General features: G+C 42.3%; 1 protein-coding gene across 2 annotated transcripts in view; it reads right to left on the bottom strand.

Annotated features, from left to right (window-relative positions):
* Positions 1-14,538: 14,538 nt before the first annotated feature.
* LOC307006800 (uncharacterized protein) overlaps positions 14,539-21,180 on the bottom strand; it is a 25,843-nt gene continuing 19,201 nt past the window's right edge. For both annotated transcript variants that reach the window (XM_079628158.1, XM_079628157.1), the window contains exons 7-11: positions 20,283-20,416; positions 19,056-19,227; positions 18,601-18,715; positions 17,150-17,234; positions 14,539-15,310 (exon numbers count right to left, since the gene is read on the bottom strand). In XM_079628158.1, coding sequence (XP_079484284.1) covers positions 14,666-15,310; positions 17,150-17,234; positions 18,601-18,715; positions 19,056-19,227; positions 20,283-20,416 — 1,151 coding nt within the window. In that variant the 3' untranslated portion in view covers positions 14,539-14,665. The remainder of the gene's footprint in view (positions 15,311-17,149; positions 17,235-18,600; positions 18,716-19,055; positions 19,228-20,282; positions 20,417-21,180) is intronic.

Below are 21,180 nucleotides of genomic sequence, written 5' to 3'. Positions count from 1 at the left end.
AATGTCAATTATATTTAGCCAGAAATGTAAAAACAATTAAAGGTTTATTTATTTTAAATAAAATATTTTTTATTTTTTATTTTAAAATAATAAAATATAATATTTGTTTTATTTTAATATATATTTTTATATATATATATATATATATATATATATATAAAAAAATATAATATTTGTTTTATTTTAATATATATATATATATATATATATATATATATATATATATTAAAATATAAAAAGAAAATGTTTTATTAAATGTTAAAATATTAAAAATATAAAAAAATATTTAACATGTTTCAGGAACCGTGAATCGCAACCTTTTTGACTTCAATGTCCCCTTATATTCTCCACAACAAATCCCGTACATTTGTTATAAAAATAGCCAAATAATAAGAAATATCTTGATTTTTGATGGTTTTAGTTTGTCATCATTTTAAGTCATCTTGAGCCTGAGGCCGCATTGGAAGTTTGTCTGGGTCTGCTCTAGAAGTTAGATGAAGTTAGAGATAAGCAAGGTTTCACCGAGTAGGCAACAACATGTTCCTGGCTCAACATCTTTGTTGATCCTGGAACAGCATTCAACTCGACCAATTAGATTTGAAGTTTGCAGTTATGTCAAGTTTAGGCTTACAAGTAACCATGCTTCTAGATCAGTGTTATTATCATTTCCCTCTGATTGTAGGTTTAGGGTTAGGGTTAGGGTTAGGGTTAGGACTATTTTTAGGGTTAGGACTATTTTTAGGGTTAGGACTATTTTTATGGACAGACTGTTGTTCCAAGATGAAAAAAATATTTTGATACAGGAACATGTACTTGGCAAAATCATTGTGCCCCAAGCTTTGCACAAACAGCAACTAAAGTATCTTCTTGCACATCCCAAAACCATAAAAACTCATAAGTTTGAACCTAGACACTTAAACTTTTCTAGACACTCTACCTACAAAACATATGTCAGCAATAGCATATATGTCATAGATGTAAGTACATGTACATCCAGCCTAAGTGTCTGCTGCATCCATACTAAAAATATTGTTAAAATGTTGTTTCAAAAATATTCAGGCCATTACAGTTTCAAACTCTTTCCTTTTTAAGCTAAATTAGCCATTGTCAGAAGTGTTGCATCCAAGCCATGAATGGACGGACCACTTTTGGTTCCCATCCAGATGAGCCAGTGCTCACTGTGCCATATCTTTGCCCAAACTGGCCCAGATATGTTTTAAGATAACTGGGCCACATTTGCAGCATTATATGTGGGACACTTTTGGCTCACATCCAGATGAGCCAGTGCTCACTGTGCCATATCTTTGCCAAAACTACCCCAGATATGTTTTAAGATAACTGGCCCACATTTGCAGCATTATATGTGGGCCAATTTTGGCTCATATTCAGATGAGCCAGTGCCACTGTGCCACATCTTTGCCAAAACTGGCCCAGATATGTTTTAAGATAACTGGCCCACATTTGCAGCATTATATGTGGGCCACTTTTGGCTCACATCCAGATGAGCTAGCTAGTGCCACTGTGCCATATCTTTGCCAAAACTGGCCCAGATATGTTTTAAGATAACTGGCCCACATTTGCAGCATTATATGTGGGCCACTTTTGGCACACATCCAAATGAGCCAGTGCTCACCGTGCCACATCTTTGCCAAAACTGGCCCAGATATGTTTTAAGATAACTGGCCCACATTTGCAGCATTATATGTGGGCCACTTTTAGCTCACATCCAGATGAGCCAGTGCTCACTGTGCCACATCTTTGCCAAAACTGGCCCAGATATGTTTTAAGATAACTGGCCCACATTTGCAGCATTATTTGTGGGCCACTTTTGGCTCACATACAGATGAGCCAGTGCTCACTGTGCCATATCTTTGCCAAAACTGGCCCAGATATGTTTTAAGATAACTGGCCCACATTTGCAGCATTATTTGTGGGCCACTTTTGGCTCACATCCAGATGAGCCAGTGCCACTGTGCCACATCTTTGCCAAAACTGGCCCAGATATGTTTTAAGATAACTGGGCCACATTTGCAGCATTATATGTGGGCCACTTTTGGCTCACATCCAGATGAGCCAGTGCTCACTGTGCCACATCTTTGCCCAAACTGGCCCAGATATGTTTTAAGATAACTGGGCCACATTTGCAGCATTATATGTGGGACACTTTTGGCTCACATCCAGATGAGCCAGTGCTCACTGTGCCACATCTTTGCCCAAACTGGCCCAGATATGTTTTAAGATAACTGGGCCACATTTGCAGCATTATATGTGGGCCACTTTTGGCTCATATTCAGATGAGCCAGTGCTCACTGTGCCATATCTTTGCCAAAACTACCCCAGATATGTTTTAAGATAACTGGCCCACATTTGCAGCATTATATGTGGGCCACTTTTGGCTCATATTCAGATGAGCCAGTGCCACTGTGCCACATCTTTGCCAAAACTGGCCCAGATATGTTTTAAGATAACTGGCCCACATTTGCAGCATTATGTGTGGGCCACTTTTGGCTCACATCCAGATGAGCCAGTGCTCACTGTGCCATATCTTTGCCAAAACTAGCCCAGATATGTTTTAAGATAACTGGCCCACATTTGCAGCATTATGTGTGGGCCACTTTTGGCTCACATACAGATGAGCCAGTGCTCACTGTGCCACATCTTTGCCAAAACTGGCCCAGATATGTTTTAAGATAACTGGCCCACATTTGCAGCATTATGTGTGGGCCACTTTTGGCTCACATCCAGATGAGCCAGTGCTCACTGTGCCATATCTTTGCCAAAACTGGCCCAGATATGTTTTAAGATAACTGGCCCACATTTGCAGCATTATGTGTGGGCCACTTTTGGCTCACATACAGATGAGCCAGTGCTCACTGTGCCACATCTTTGCCAAAACTGGCCCAGATATGTTTTAAGATAACTGGGCCACATTTGCAGCATTATATGTGGGCCACTTTTGGCTCACATCCAGATGAGCCAGTGCTCACTGTGCCATATCTTTGCCAAAACTGGCCCAGATATGTTTTAAGATAACTGGGCCACATTTGCAGCATTATATGTGGGCCACTTTTGGCTCATATTCAGATGAGCCAGTGCCACTGTGCCACATCTTTGCCAAAACTGGCCCAGATATGTTTTAAGATAACTGGCCCACATTTGCAGCATTATATGTGGGCCACTTTTGGCTCACATCCAGATGAGCCAGTGCTCACTGTGCCACATATTTGCCAAAACTGGCCCAGATATGTTTTAAGATAACTGGGCCACATTTGCAGCATTATATGTGGGCCACTTTTGGCTCACATCCAGATGAGCCAGTGCTCACTGTGCCACATCTTTGCCAAAACTGGCCCAGATATGTTTTAAGATAACTGGCCCACATTTGCAGCATTATTTGTGGGCCACTTTTGGTTCACATCCAGATGAGCCAGTGCTCACTGTGCCACATCTTTGCCCAAACTGGCCCAGATATGTTTTAAGATAACTGGCCCACATTTGCAGCATTATATGTGGGCCACTTTTGGCTCACATCCAGATGAGCCAGTGCTCACTGTGCCACATCTTTGCCCAAACTGGCCCAGATATGTTTTAAGATAACTGGCCCACATTTGCAGCATTATATGTGGGCCACTTTTGGCTCACATCCAGATGAGCCAGTGCTCACTGTGCCATATCTTTGCCAAAACTGGCCCAGATATGTTTTAAGATAACTGGCCCACATTTGCAGCATTATATGTGGGCCACTTTTGGCTCACATCCAGATGAGCCAGTGCTCACTGTGCCATATCTTTGCCAAAACTGGCCCAGATATGTTTTAAGATAACTGGCCCACATTTGCAGCATTATATGTGGGCCACTTTTGGCTCACATCCAGATGAGCCAGTGCTCACTGTGCCATATCTTTGCCAAAACTAGCCCAGATATGTTTTAAGATAACTGGGCCACATTTGCAGCATCATATGTGGGCCACTTTTGGCTCATATCCAGATGAGCCAGTGCCACTGTGCCACATCTTTGCCAAAACTGGCCCAGATATGTTTTAAGATAACTGGGCCACATTTGCAGCATCATATGTGGGCCACTTTTGGCTCATATCCAGATGAGCCAGTGCCACTGTGCCACATCTTTGCCAAAACTGGCCCAGATATGTTTTAAGATAACTGGGCCACATTTGCAGCATTATATGTGGGCCACTTTTGGCTCATATCCAGATGAGCCAGTGCCACTGTGCCACATCTTTGCCAAAACTGGCCCAGATATGTTTTAAGATAACTGGCCCACATTTGCTGCATTATATGTGGGCCACTTTTGGCTCACATCCAGATGAGCCAGTGCTCACTGTGCCATATCTTTGCCAAAACTGGCCCAGATATGTTTTAAGATAACTGGCCCACATTTGCAGCATTATATGTGGGCCACTTTTGGCTCACATCCAGATGAGCCAGTGCTCACTGTGCCATATCTTTGCCAAAACTGGCCCAGATATGTTTTAAGATAACTGGGCCACATTTGCTGCATTATATGTGGGCCACTTTTGGCTCACATCCAGATGAGCCAGTGCCACTGTGCCACATCTTTGCCAAAACTGGCCCAGATATGTTTTAAGATAACTGGCCCACATTTGCAGCATTATATGTGGGCCACTTTTGGCTCATATCCAGATGAGCCAGTGCCACTGTGCCACATCTTTGCCAAAACTGGCCCAGATATGTTTTAAGATAACTGGCCCACATTTGCTGCATTATATGTGGGCCACTTTTGGCTCACATCCAGATGAGCCAGTGCTCACTGTGCCATATCTTTGCCAAAACTGGCCCAGATATGTTTTAAGATAACTGGCCCACATTTGCAGCATTATATGTGGGCCACTTTTGGCTCACATCCAGATGAGCCAGTGCTCACTGTGCCATATCTTTGCCAAAACTGGCCCAGATATGTTTTAAGATAACTGGGCCACATTTGCTGCATTATATGTGGGCCACTTTTGGCTCACATCCAGATGAGCCAGTGCCACTGTGCCACATCTTTGCCAAAACTGGCCCAGATATGTTTTAAGATAACTGGCCCACATTTGCAGCATTATATGTGGGCCACTTTTGGCTCATATCCAGATGAGCCAGTGCCACTGTGCCACATCTTTGCCAAAACTGGCCCAGATATGTTTTAAGATAACTGGGCCACATTTGCTGCATTATATGTGGGCCACTTTTGGCTCATATTCAGATGAGCCAGTGCTCACTGTGCCACATCTTTGCCAAAACTGGCCCAAATATGTTTTAAGATAACTGGGCCACATTTGCAGCATCATATGTGGGCCACTTTTGGCTCATATCCAGATGAGCCAGTGCCACTGTGCCACATCTTTGCCAAAACTGGCCCAGATATGTTTTAAGATAACTGGGCCACATTTGCAGCATCATATGTGGGCCACTTTTGGCTCATATCCAGATGAGCCAGTGCCACTGTGCCACATCTTTGCCAAAACTGGCCCAGATATGTTTTAAGATAACTGGGCCACATTTGCAGCATCATATGTGGGCCACTTTTGGCTCATATCCAGATGAGCCAGTGCTCACTGTGCCATATCTTTGCCAAAACTGGCCCAGATATGTTTTAAGATAACTGGGCCACATTTGCAGCATCATATGTGGGCCACTTTTGGCTCATATCCAGATGAGCCAGTGCCACTGTGCCACATCTTTGCCAAAACTGGCCCAGATATGTTTTAAGATAACTGGGCCACATTTGCAGCATCATATGTGGGCCACTTTTGGCTCATATCCAGATGAGCCAGTGCCACTGTGCCACATCTTTGCCAAAACTGGCCCAGATATGTTTTAAGATAACTGGGCCACATTTGCAGCATCATATGTGGGCCACTTTTGGCTCATATCCAGATGAGCCAGTGCCACTGTGCCACATCTTTGCCAAAACTGGCCCAGATATGTTTTAAGATAACTGGGCCACATTTGCTGCATTATATGTGGGCCATATTTGGTTTACATCCAGAGTAGTCATTGTTGATTGTGCCACGTTTTTGCCATAGGTGGCCCACATTTGGTTTGTGATATTTGGGCCATAATCATTATCTATCATATGGGCCACTTTAGGCTCACATTCAGATTACACATTGCCACGAGTGCCGCATCTTTGCCTAAAAAGGCCCACATGTGATTTTAAATATTTGGGCCATATTTGCCATTTTACATGTGGGCCACTTTAGGCTCAGATACATTTGGTCCGGGCCATAAGAATGCCTGCAGTGCCGCATCATTGCCTGAAGTGGCCCACATCCGTCTGCTATCTGGGTTTAAAATGTAGCCTTAAATTATGACAGTATATCATGATAAAAAAAATAAAAAAAATTCTGTGGTTGATGTGTTTAGTCTTCTGATGTTATATATTATTCCATTACTAGTGTGTTTATTGTAAACTAGTCCCATTGATTATTAAGCAATAATACAGTGCCATAAAAAAGTATTTACTTCTGAAAATTCTGACATCATTAATATAAAGTCACCAATTTCTCATTGATTGTCACTCAATCTCATTGAAATGACTCAGTGAAAAGTCATTTCAGTTGGTAATTAGATAAGAAAGCTTTTCACATCCAATCAGAGAAACCCAGACATCCACACATCCAATCAGAGAAACCCAGACATCCACACATCCAATCAGAGAAACCCAGACATCCACACATCCAATCAGAGAAACCCAGACATCCACACATCCAATCAGAGAAACCCAGACATCCAATCAGAGAAACCCAGACATCCAATCAGAGAAACCCAGACATCCAATCAGAGAAACCCACATATCCAATCAGAGAAACCCAGACATCCAATCAGAGAAACCCAGACATCCAATCAGAGAAACCCAGACATCCAATCAGAGAAACCCAGACATCCAATCAGAGAAACCCAGACATCCAATCAGAGAAACCCACACATCCAATCAGAGAAACCCACATATCCAATCAGAGAAACCCAGACATCCAATCAGAGAAACCCACATATCCAATCAGAGAAACCCAGACATCCAATCAGAGAAACCCACATATCCAATCAGAGAAACCCAGACATCCAATCAGAGAAACCCAGACATCCAATCAGAGAAACCCAGACACCCACACATCCAATCAGAGAAACCCAGACATCCAATCAGAGAAACCCAGACATCCAATCAGAGAAACCCACACATCCAATCAGAGAAACCCAGACATCCAATCAGAGAAACCCACATATCCAATCAGAGAAACCCAGACATCCAATCAGAGAAACCCAGACATCCAATCAGAGAAACCCAGACATCCAATCAGAGAAACCCACATATCCAATCAGAGAAACCCACATATCCAATCAGAGAAACCCAGACATCCAATCAGAGAAACCCAGACATCCAATCAGAGAAACCCACACATCCAATCAGAGAAACCCACACATCCAATCAGAGAAACCCAGACATCCAATCAGAGAAACCCAGACACCCACATATCCAATCAGAGAAACCCAGACATCCAATCAGAGAAACCCAGACATCCAATCAGAGAAACCCACACATCCAATCAGAGAAACCCACACATCCAATCAGAGAAACCCACATATCCAATCAGAGAAACCCAGACATCCACACATCCAATCAGAGAAACCCAGACATCCACACATCCAATCAGAGAAACCCAGACATCCACACATCCAATCAGAGAAACCCAGACACCCAGACATCCAATCAGAGAAACCCAGACATCCACACATCCAATCAGAGAAACCCAGACATCCACACATCCAATCAGAGAAACCCAGACATCCACACATCCAATCAGAGAAACCCAGACATCCACACATCCAATCAGAGAAACCCAGACATCCACACATCCAATCAGAGAAACCCAGACATCCACACATCCAATCAGAGAAACCCAGACATCCAATCAGAGAAACCCAGACATCCAATCAGAGAAACCCAGACATCCAATCAGAGAAACCCAGACATCCAATCAGAGAAACCCAGACATCCAATCAGAGAAACCCAGACATCCACACATCCAATCAGAGAAACCCAGACACCCACACATCCAATCAGAGAAACCCAGACACCCACACATCCAATCAGAGAAACCCAGACACCCACACATCCAATCAGAGAAACCCACACATCCACACATCCAATCAGAGAAACCCAGACATCCACACATCCAATCAGAGAAACCCAGACATCCACACATCCAATCAGAGAAACCCAGACATCCACACATCCAATCAGAGAAACCCAGACACCCACACATCCAATCAGAGAAACCCAGACATCCAATCAGAGAAACCCAGACATCCACACATCCAATCAGAGAAACCCAGACATCCACACATCCAATCAGAGAAACCCACACATCCACACATCCAATCAGAGAAACCCAGACACCCACACATCCAATCAGAGAAACCCAGACATCCACACATCCAATCAGAGAAACCCAGACATCCACACATCCAATCAGAGAAACCCAGACATCCACACATCCAATCAGAGCAACCCAGACATCCACACATCCAATCAGAGAAACCCAGACATCCAATCAGAGAAACCCAGACATCCAATCAGAGAAACCCAGACATCCACACATCCAATCAGAGAAACCCAGACATCCACACATCCAATCAGAGAAACCCAGACATCCACACATCCAATCAGAGAAACCCAGACACCCACACATCCAATCAGAGAAACCCAGACACCCACACATCCAATCAGAGAAACCCAGACACCCACACATCCAATCAGAGAAACCCAGACACCCACACATCCAATCAGAGAAACCCAGACATCCACACATCCAATCAGAGAAACCCAGACACCCAGACATCCAATCAGAGAAACCCAGACACCCACACATCCAATCAGAGAAACCCAGACACCCACACATCCAATCAGAGAAACCCAGACACCCACACATCCAATCAGAGAAACCCAGACACCCACACATCCAATCAGAGAAACCCAGACATCCACACATCCAATCAGAGAAACCCAGACACCCACACATCCAATCAGAGAAACCCAGACACCCACACATCCAATCAGAGAAACCCAGACACCCACACATCCAATCAGAGAAACCCAGACATCCACACATCCAATCAGAGAAACCCAGACATCCACACATCCAATCAGAGAAACCCAGACATCCACACATCCAATCAGAGCAACCCAGACATCCACACATCCAATCAGAGAAACCCAGACATCCAATCAGAGAAACCCAGACATCCAATCAGAGAAACCCAGACATCCACACATCCAATCAGAGAAACCCAGACATCCACACATCCAATCAGAGAAACCCAGACATCCACACATCCAATCAGAGAAACCCAGACACCCACACATCCAATCAGAGAAACCCAGACACCCACACATCCAATCAGAGAAACCCAGACACCCACACATCCAATCAGAGAAACCCAGACACCCACACATCCAATCAGAGAAACCCAGACATCCACACATCCAATCAGAGAAACCCAGACACCCAGACATCCAATCAGAGAAACCCAGACACCCACACATCCAATCAGAGAAACCCAGACACCCACACATCCAATCAGAGAAACCCAGACACCCACACATCCAATCAGAGAAACCCAGACACCCACACATCCAATCAGAGAAACCCAGACATCCACACATCCAATCAGAGAAACCCAGACATCCACACATCCAATCAGAGAAACCCAGACACCCACACATCCAATCAGAGAAACCCAGACACCCAGACATCCAATCAGAGAAACCCAGACATCCACACATCCAATCAGAGAAACCCAGACACCCAGACATCCAATCAGAGAAACCCAGACACCCACACATCCAATCAGAGAAACCCAGACACCCACACATCCAATCAGAGAAACCCAGACACCCACACATCCAATCAGAGAAACCCAGACACCCACACATCCAATCAGAGAAACCCAGACATCCACACATCCAATCAGAGAAACCCAGACATCCACACATCCAGTCAGAGAAACCCAGACATCCACACATCCAATCAGAGAAACCCAGACATCCACACATCCAATCAGAGAAACCCAGACACCCACACATCCAATCAGAGAAACCCAGACATCCACACATCCAATCAGAGAAACCCAGACACACACACATCCAATCAGAGAAACCCAGACATCCACACATCCAATCAGAGAAACCCAGACATCCACACATCCAATCAGAGAAACCCAGACATCCACACATCCAGTCAGAGAAACCCAGACATCCACACATCCAGTCAGAGAAACCCAGACATCCACACATCCAATCAGAGAAACCCAGACATCCACACATCCAATCAGAGAAACCCAGACACCCACACATCCAATCAGAGAAACCCAGACATCCACACATCCAATCAGAGAAACCCAGACACACACACATCCAATCAGAGAAACCCAGACACCCAAACATCCAATCAGAGAAACCCAGAAACCCACACATCCAATCAGAGAAACCCAGACACCCACACATCCAATCAGAGAAACCCAGACATCCACACATCAAATCAGAGAAACCCAGACACACACACATCCAATCAGAGAAACCCAGACATCCACACATCCAATCAGAGAAACCCACACATCCAATCAGAGAAACCCAGACACACACACATCCAATCAGAGAAACCCAGACATCCACACATCCAATCAGAGAAACCCAGACATCCACACATCCAATCAGAGAAACCCAGACATCCAATCAGAGAAACCCACACATCCAATCAGAGAAACCCAGACATCCACACATCCAATCAGAGAAACCCAGACATCCACACATCCAATCAGAGAAACCCAGACATCCACACATCCAATCAGAGAAACCCAGACATCCACACATCCAATCAGAGAAACCCAGACATCCACACATCCAATCAGAGAAACCCAGACATCCACACATCCAATCAGAGAAACCCAGACACCCACACATCCAATCAGAGAAACCCAGACATCCACACATCCAATCAGAGAAACCCAGACATCCACACATCCAATCAGAGAAACCCAGACACACACACATCCAATCAGAGAAACCCAGACATCCACACATCCAATCAGAGAAACCCAGACATCCACACATCCAATCAGAGAAACCCAGACATCCAATCAGAGAAACCCACACATCCAATCAGAGAAACCCAGACATCCACACATCCAATCAGAGAAACCCAGACATCCACACATCCAATCAGAGAAACCCAGACATCCACACATCCAATCAGAGAAACCCAGACATCCACACATCCAATCAGAGAAACCCAGACACCCACACATCCAATCAGAGAAACCCAGACATCCAATCAGAGAAACCCAGACATCCAATCAGAGAAACCCAGACATCCACACATCCAATCAGAGGAACCCAGACATCCACACATCCAATCAGAGAAACCCAGACACCCACACATCCAATCAGAGAAACCCAGACACCCACACATCCAATCAGAGAAACCCAGACACCCACACATCCAATCAGAGAAACCCAGACATCCACACATCCAATCAGAGAAACCCAGACATCCACACATCCAATCAGAGAAACCCAGACATCCACACATCCAATCAGAGAAACCCAGACATCCAATCAGAGAAACCCAGACATCCAATCAGAGAAACCCAGACATCCACACATCCAATCAGAGGAACCCAGACACCCACACATCCAATCAGAGAAACCCAGACACCCACACATCCAATCAGAGAAACCCAGACACCCACACATCCAATCAGAGAAACCCAGACACCCACACATCCAATCAGAGAAACCCAGACACCCACACATCCAATCAGAGAAACCCAGACATCCAATCAGAGAAACCCACACATCCAATCAGAGAAACCCAGACATCCACACATCCAATCAGAGAAACCCAGACACCCACACATCCAATCAGAGAAACCCAGACATCCACACATCCAATCAGAGAAACCCACACATCCAATCAGAGAAACCCAGACATCCAATCAGAGAAACCCAGACATCCACACATCCAATCAGAGAAACCCAGACATCCAATCAGAGCGCAATGTTTTAATATATTAATTAGCAGCAAACTGAAGTTGTTCTTACACACCGACTTCTCTTACATTCATCCAAACAGCAGGCATCATTTACAAAATATACATTAAGATAAAATTGCATTTGAAAACATGAACAAAATGACAATAACACTTTTATCTTTTACTAATGTCACTGCTGGTAAACATCTGATAAATTAAAATAATACATTATATATTAAAATATAACATTCAGGTTGTAAAATATAATAAATCCTCTCATCTGAAACTAGAATAGGTTTTTGAACAGCTAGTTTTTAAAAGGTTTGTACATCGTGAACTGCCGGCTGCATCTTAGTGGAAAGGAACTGGAACCCGTCCTGGTTTTGCGTTCACACAGTCGGCGCGACAAACGGATTGAAATCAGGAGTGACTCCACATGTACATACGAGCGCAGACCGAAGCAGATCCAAGCGTGTCAATCTCCTTCTCCGACTCATTAGTCCGGCAGAAACCGTGGTACACATCAAGACTTCACGTTGAGTAAGAAAAAGGAAGAAATGAACTCTTTCGCCGTCATTGGTGGAATTTTTTAATTTTCTTAACCTTGGGGACTTCTCTCGTCATGTGAGACTTATACTTCCTTCACTTGGAAGACAAAAGAAGAAGTTTAGCCGAATGTTCACGCTGCTCTTTTACACTCAATGAAAGTGCAAAACAAACACAGTACAAGTATCGTAGCAGTTCATATATATATATATATATAGTTCATATATAACCCTAGTCTTTCAAAGCCAATGACACTGTGTTCAGAAAAATATTTCTGTTCTAACCAACATTTGGACAGCGATACCATGGTGAAAGCTGCCATACAGATATGTGTAATATGATCTCATCATTAGTCAGCAGGTTTATTAGGCTGCTGTCACTTTAAGACCTGACGCACGGATCCGTTATACAGTTACTCGTGCGTTTTCTTTCTCAACTGTTCACTTTAAACATTAAACATGACTGTGTTTACGTGAAAACAGATTTTTTGACATTGTTTTGTGTGTATTTGACCGTTTAAGCGCAATAAGCAGCGAAGAAGAGCTCGATATAGTGCTGAGAGCTTTATGAGCCGCTCTATTATTCCTCTCAAAAGAAGTAACTTTAGTTTTAACTTTAGTCTGTGTTTTCGGTCACAGCTGCACGGGAATGGAACGATTAGACGATTACATGCTTTTGGTTCTTTTCTGTCTCATCTTAAAACATGGTTACTGACTCAGCACTGTCAGCATTATATTGTATTCTTGACCATAGACTTCTTTGTACTAATTGTTCTTGGCTACGTTGCTCTCTTCTGTTGCCATCTTTCTCTTTCTCTTGTTTTAGATAATTCACGGTTATTTTGCAATTTTTTCATATGATGTGTATATGTGTGCTGCTCTGTCTCTGTTTTTAGGGTGACACTTTTTAACATTCTGTCAAGGGTCTACAGATGAGAAATAGCCTTTTGGGCTAATTCTGGCACGTTTACATTTATGTTTATTAATGTGCATTGCCCCTGTAAATAAAAAAACATTGGTGTGGGCACAAAATCTGCTGGAATGAGTAAAATGATGCTTAATATGAGCAATTCAAGCCCCGTAACACCAACAATATACATCCGGAGCGAATGAGGCGAGTGAGTGTGTGTGTGTGTGTGTGTGTGTGTGTGTGTGAGTGTGTGTGTGTGTGTGTGTGTGTGAGTGAGTGAGTGAGTGAGTGAGTGAGTGAGCGTGCGTGCGTGCGAGTGAGTGTGTGTGTGTGTGTGTGTGTGAGTGAGTGAGTGAGTGAGTGAGTGTGTGTGTGTGTGTGTGTGAGTGAGTGAGCGAGCGAGTGAGTGTGTGTGTGTGTGTGTGTGTGAGTGAGTGAGCGAGTGAGTGAGTGGAGGCGGGTTTGTGTGTCTCTCGCTGTCGGAGAGATGAGTATTGAGTAAATGAGTATTGGAAGCGTTTCAGATATTTCATTATCGATGTGTATCGAAAAATCAATATTTTGCACTTTTTAAAAGACTACAATTGAAAATTCTAATCTGACTTCTTCCATGTTTAAGAGCTATATTGGCTATATTATACCGGTTCTACCGCGATGGCAGAAGATCCAGCAAAGCATGAAACTGTTCTGTGGTCGAGCACAGACGAGCACTGAACACTAGTGACCAGAACATGTCAGCGCTGTCTTATAAACACCGCAGGAACTGTGGACACTTGTGTAAGAGTTCATCATGATGATGAGATGATCAGTGTAACTCCACAACAACTACACAAATGTCTCCGCTAACATCCAGAAACTCTCCCTGAGTCTCTCCGTACGGCTGCACTCGCTACTGGTTACTCTGGGATTCTGGATGAGTGAGATCGGCCAGTTCTGTTATTGCCGGAGTTTCTGAAGCTCCGCCCTCTTCTGAATGGAGGCGGAGCTACAGCTCATTTGCATTTAAAGAGACACACACACAAAAAGGGGCAAATTTGACAAGCTATAATAAATTATCTGATATTTAACGCCCAAGCGTTTCTGTCCGTACGCTAAACTGCAACTCAAGCTCAGTGAGTCCTGATCATCCCTGATCTCTTCAGTTTATACTGTGAACAATGTTAATTCTGCAGATTCTTCACTGGCATGTAATCGTCACTCGAGGGCTCGATCATCCCACAGTTCTGGAGGTCCAGGTCCATTAGTCCCGGAAACATGCAGCCGAAACCAGCCGTGTGCGGGAAGCCCAGGAGCGGGTGCATGATGGGACGCGGAGCCGGCAGGTCCCGAGGCAGGAGACGGGTCGGGTTTAAAGCCAGAGGACTGGGGAGGTCCGACTCCTCCATGCTGTCCTCGGCGCCGCCGGCGAAACCCGAGTCTGGGCTCTGCGTGTCCTGCCGGAGCGTCTCCAGGGTCTTCAGAGAGAGTTCCAGCTCCTTCTCCGCAGATCCGCGAGTGACGTGAGCGCGCGCCGGGTCCGCGCCGCCGACGCCCCCCGCTGGCCCGTAGGAGGAGTGCGTGGAGCAGGGCTCCAGGGTGTCCATCGGGCCCTTCGAGCTCTGGGACAGGAAGTAGGTGGAGTTGGAGAAGTTGGAGGACTTGCTGGTTCCGTCCCATCGGTCCTGCAGGTCGTCTCCGTCGCCGTCTCCGTGCGAGCTTCGGGAATCTCCGGCGGCGTCCGGTTGCTTCAGGACCTCGACGGGACTCAGGCACTCCGTGTCCACTTTGATGAAGCTCTCGTGCGCTAAGAGCGGCCCCAGCCAAGACTGTTGGAGAGAACGTGCCGTCAGAAGTCAAGCTTTATTTACACAGCGCTTTTTACAATGCAGAGAGTTTACAGGGATAGCAGGAGAACACAGCAACACCAGGGGCTTTTGGCGGGAGTTCCCGGATCTCGGCGTGTTCGCACCGCAACGATTTTAATTCTAGGAACTCCTTTTGGAGGAACTAATTTACTTCTACTTCAGAGTCGGTGTAAACCAGCGCTATCCACACTATTCCTGCGCCACAAGATGCTTTGCGTGAATTCTGGGTGTAACTTCCGTTAAACAATCAGTGAACGGCTCGCTCTATGAACGCAATTTAAGAAAGTGTCACCATAAGACGACGTTAATCTACTCACCGTTCAAACATCGAACATTAAAAGGAAATTTAAAAGTGTAAAAGCATCAACAAGGTACTTCCAACTGACCAAATAACCCCAAAAGCGCGAGTCTGTGGTTAAATATCACATATATCTGTAACTTATGTTGCCTTAATCAAAAATGTTCATTAACTTCAGCATTACGTGTTACTATTTCAAAATGATTTCCGTCATTTTGACAGATTATAAATTGCATTTCCCTGTGAAAACACACCTGGAAAGAGACGTGAGGATTTGATGAGAATAACGAGATTATTCGCGCATTCCAGTGAATTATTAATGGAATATATCGTAAATTAAATTCGGGAAATAGACCATAAATGTGCAGTATATGTTGTCCTTTTTCATACTTTACAGCGGATTGCAAAGGGAAAAAAAGAAAATGATCATGAGGAAAAGAAAGCAGCGACTGAACAGAGCTCTTGCCGTAGATATTCCTGTTATAACATCATGTTAAAATACCAAGTGTGTGTTATTCTCATGATGCCTGAAGATAAACCATGAAGGGAAATGGACAGCTCATCCAGTCAAACTAACGGATAAGCTTTATTTGTTTGGCAAACTTATGATTTGAAATGATTAGTGTCTGCCTTTCTGAATGGAAGTTCCCCAAACCGCCCATAATGCAACACGCAGTGAGGTCGTCAGGAATACGGCGGATAGGGACTACAGGGGCGGTAGTGTTCGCTGAAACACCAGCACACACATGCAAACACACAGATTACAGGCTATATATTTACTCCAGAAGCGAACTCTACACACATGTAAACAGAGACAGATGAAGCTCTCAATCTTTACGCTGAGGAGAAAACCCAACACAACTCTGAGGAGACCGAGAGAAACATGATCATGTATTTCTGCTCAGCAACACTGGACATCAAGCACACGCCGTACGCTAATAACTCTTCATCACGGTCTTTCTACACACAGATGAAACTGGAAAAATTAGAATATGGTGTAAAAGTTCATTTATTTCAGTAATTCAACTTAAAAGGTGAAACTAATATATTATATAGACTCATTACATGCAAAGTGAGATATTTCAAGCCTTCATTTGTTATAATTTTGGTTTATAAGGCTTATGAAAAGCTTTTCACAATATTCTAATTTTGAATTTGGGGTTTTCATAATCTATAAGCCATAATCATCAAAATTATAACAAATAAAGGCTTGAAATATCTTACTTTGCATGTAATGAGTCTATATAATATATTAGTTCCACCTTTTAAGCTGAATTACTGAAATAAATGAACTTTTGCACCATATTCTAATTTTTTGAGTTTCACTTGTACATAGAAAGACAGTGATGAAAAATTATTAATTTATTTCATTATATATACAGCCGCTCTGGAGAAAACGGTGATGTCATCGCCCAGCTCAGCTCAGTTCTCATATAATGATCAATGCAGCAGATTATTAATATATTAATATTAATAACACTGTAGGGTCGCGCGGGACTCACCGTAAAGTTCCCTCCGTGTTGAGAGTTCAGATCTCCGAAGAATTTGGAGGGATCAGGAATATACAGGGAGCGCTTCTTCTGGAGGCTGAAAGGGGAAGGTACCCAGTCCTTACTTTTACATTACAGTTATAATAATCATCATAGATATCATCATTATGGTTATAATAATCATCATAGATATCATCATTATAGTTATAATAATCATCATAGATATCATCATTATGGTTATAATAATCATCATAGATATCATCATTATGGTTATAATAATCATCATAGATATCATCATTATAGTTATAATAATCATCATAGATATCATCATTATGGTTATAATAATCATCATAGATATCATCATTATGGTTATAATAATCATCATAGATATCATCATTATAGTTATAATAATCATCATAGATATCATCATTATAGTTATAATAATCATCATAGATATCATCATTATAGTTATAATAATCATCATAGATATCATCATTATAGTTATAATAATCATCATAGATATCATCATTATGGTTATAATAATCATCATAGATATCATCATTATAGTTATAATAATCATCATAGATATCATCATTATGGTTATAATAATCATCATAGATATCATCATTATGGTTATAATAATCATCATAGATATCATCATTATAGTTATAATAATCATCATAGATATCATCATTATGGTTATAATAATCATCATAGATATCATCATTATGGTTATAATAATCATCATAGATATCATCATTATGGTTATAATAATCATCATAGATATCATCATTATGGTTATAATAATCATCATAGATATCATCATTATGGTTATAATAATCATCATAGATATCATCATTATAGTTATAATAATCATCATAGATATCATCATTATGGTTATAATAATCATCATAGATATCATCATTATGGTTATAATAATCATCATAGATATCATCATTATAGTTATAATAATCATCATAGATATCATCATTATAGTTAATGTTATATTTATCACTATAGTTATTGCTATAATTATTGTTATAGTTATCGTGAAATTTATTGTAATGCTGGGCAACGATTAATCGCATCCAAAATAAAAGTTTGTGTTTACATAATATATGTGTGTGTGTGTGTGTGTGTGTGTGATTTAAGAAATATTTGCATGTATATACTGTACATATATTTATATATAATTAAAAAAATATTTTAAATATAAATAACGCACTTATATAAATAACAAGTGTGCATATTTATATATACAAAACAATTATACACAGTACACACACACACACACACACACACACACACACACACACACACACATATTATGTAAACACAAACTTTTATTTTGGATGTGATTAATCGTTGCCCAGCACTGATTTGTTGTCATAATTATTATAGTTATATGGTTATGATTGCAGTTCTCATTGGTGTGGGTGATGGAGTGTGTGTTATCCGCTCACCTCTTCCTCCTGTCGCAGCGGATGAGAATCACACACACCAATACGACAACCAGAGTGATTCCTGTCAGTGTGAATCCTGCGACTGACCAATCCAGCGCGAGGATCTCAGAGACGCCTGAGGACACACAGCGTCTGAGTGTTAGTGTCACGCACCTGAGTGTGTGTGTGTGTGTGTGTGTGTCTGTGTAGTCGGACAAGTGTGTGTGTGTGTGTGTGTGTGTGTCAGTGTAGTCAGACAAGTGTGTGTGTGTGTGTGTGTGTCTGTGTAGTCGGACAAGTGTGTGTGTGTGTGTGTGTGTGTCAGTGTAGTCAGACAAGTGTGTGTGTGTGTGTGTCTGTGTCAGTGTAGTCGGACAAGTGTGTGTGTGTCTCTGTGTGTGTGTGTGTGAGTGACTCTGCTGTGTCAGTGCAGTCGGACAGGTGTGTGTGTGTGTGTGTGTGTGTGTGTGTGTCACCTGGTGTACGGGGGGTCTGGGCCACTTCAGATGTACTGTACTCCTGACTCCAGTCGCTCCAGATCGCGTTGGGAAGCTCAAGCTTGACTCTCACTCGGATCACGAACTGTTGCTGTAAGATGTCCTCTGTCAGAGTCAAATGAGTTTCTGGAGCCAATCTTTTCTGCTCATCCTACACACACACACACACACACACACACACACACACACACACACACAGAAGCAAGCATTTCTGTGAGTTGGTTCTGAATCTGAAACATCTTCTGTCTTTACCCGTTACACTTGAGACACACACACACACACACACACACACACACACACACACACACACACACACACACACCATGTAACTCGTGTATCTTCAGATCACGTCTGCAAAACACAGGGTTTGTACAGATACTGTAAAATGGACTTTTCAAGCACTACTTTTTTGGTTTTCAAGAACTTCAACCAGAGATCTCACTTATCAAACAATATCTTTATTTTCTTTCAAATTCTAAAAAAGGTAAATAGAAATATAGAAATAAACTAATAAAACCGGTACAAATAAAGTGCAGCGGATGCAACGGCTGGAAACTGTAGCCACACACACACACACACACACACACACACACACACACACACACACACTACAACAGAGATATCGCTTTCTTTATTCAAACTGATTTATTTCCATGAATATATGATTGAGCTGAAGAAGGAAATCTGATCATAGACTCTGATATTTATGAGCAATATCACACTCATAACCATGAGGAATGCCTCTATATCTACAGGTGCTGGTCATAAAATTAGAATATCATCAAAAAGTTGATTTATTTCAACTTTAATTCAACTTAACAAGTGACACTAATATATTATATAGACTCATTACATGCAAAGTGAGATATTTCAAGCCTTTATTTGTTATAGTTGTGATGATTATGGCTTACAGCTTATGAAAACCCCAAAATCTAAATCCCAGAAAATGAGAATATTACATGAAATCACACAGTAATATCATTGTCATCTTCATCTTCATACTTCATATACTCTGATGGCACCTTGTACAAACCCTGAAAACACTAAACACAGTTCTCATTCATAACAGCTCTGCACTGAGTACCGTGTGTGTGTGTGTGTGCGTATGTGTGTACGTGTGTGTGTACGTGCGTGTGTGTGCGTGCGTGCGTGTGTGGGTGCGCATGTGTGTGTGTGTGTGTGTGTGTGTGAGATTGGCATGCTCACCGTCCAGCTCTCAGCAGCTGGTCTGCATTGGACCTCAAATGTTTTAAAATTGAAATTTAAAGTTTTAAAACTGACGGTCCAAGAAACGTTGGGCCCGCGAACTTCCACGTTCTGAGGAGCCGCCACTTTCACCACTGAAACACACAAACACACACTGTCAGGCAATGATCGCTCAAGAAACACGTCTCCTGTACAGAAACACAGTCCTGCCGAGCTACGGACCCCAACCGTCTCCATCCGGACCCCAGCGGTGAGCAGCACTGATGGAGAAGCCTAAACCTGACCTCACATCTGACTGGGGGATGCAATGTTGTTCCAGGATCAATAAAGGTTGTAAACATTGGAAAATAATGAGAGAGTTTCCTCTAGTGGAAGCGTGTGGTACTGCAGCCGAACACACTCTCACTGAACGCTCATTTACTGAGATATCAGCCTCAGATTAATTTATGAACATAACCTGTTTAGATTTATGGCTTTGATTTTCTTGCCGTTTTAGAGTAAAATGTGATTTTGAAAATGAATATTTCATTTTTTTTTTTTTTAAAGTATTTTTGTGGACTTTTCATAACAATACACGTAAAATTCAGTTACTTTTTTTAAGTTCACTTTTTCCAATAATCTGCCAAGTGTTTGTAAAAGAGATCAAACTTCCGTCTTAAAGCATTCAGGATTCACGGCAGTTTCAGTTGGAAATGTAATTTTCAGGTCTATTCTCAAAAAGTGAATAAATGGATAATAAATACAACGTAAATATATTTTAGTATGAAAAAAATCCCCTAAAACTACAAAATATTAAATAAAAAACATAAAATATAGAACATTCATTTCATTGATAAAAAGAAATCCGTCCAGAGGGTTTAGTAATAGAACCGATTTTTTCTTAGGCTATGTTTACACG

The sequence above is a fragment of the Phoxinus phoxinus genome (genome assembly GCF_949152265.1).
Source record: "Phoxinus phoxinus genome assembly, chromosome: 11".
Classification (NCBI taxonomy): domain Eukaryota; kingdom Metazoa; phylum Chordata; class Actinopteri; order Cypriniformes; family Leuciscidae; genus Phoxinus; species Phoxinus phoxinus.
The sequence above is the reverse complement of the archived record's forward strand: the minus strand, read 5'-3'. Positions and strand labels throughout refer to the sequence as shown.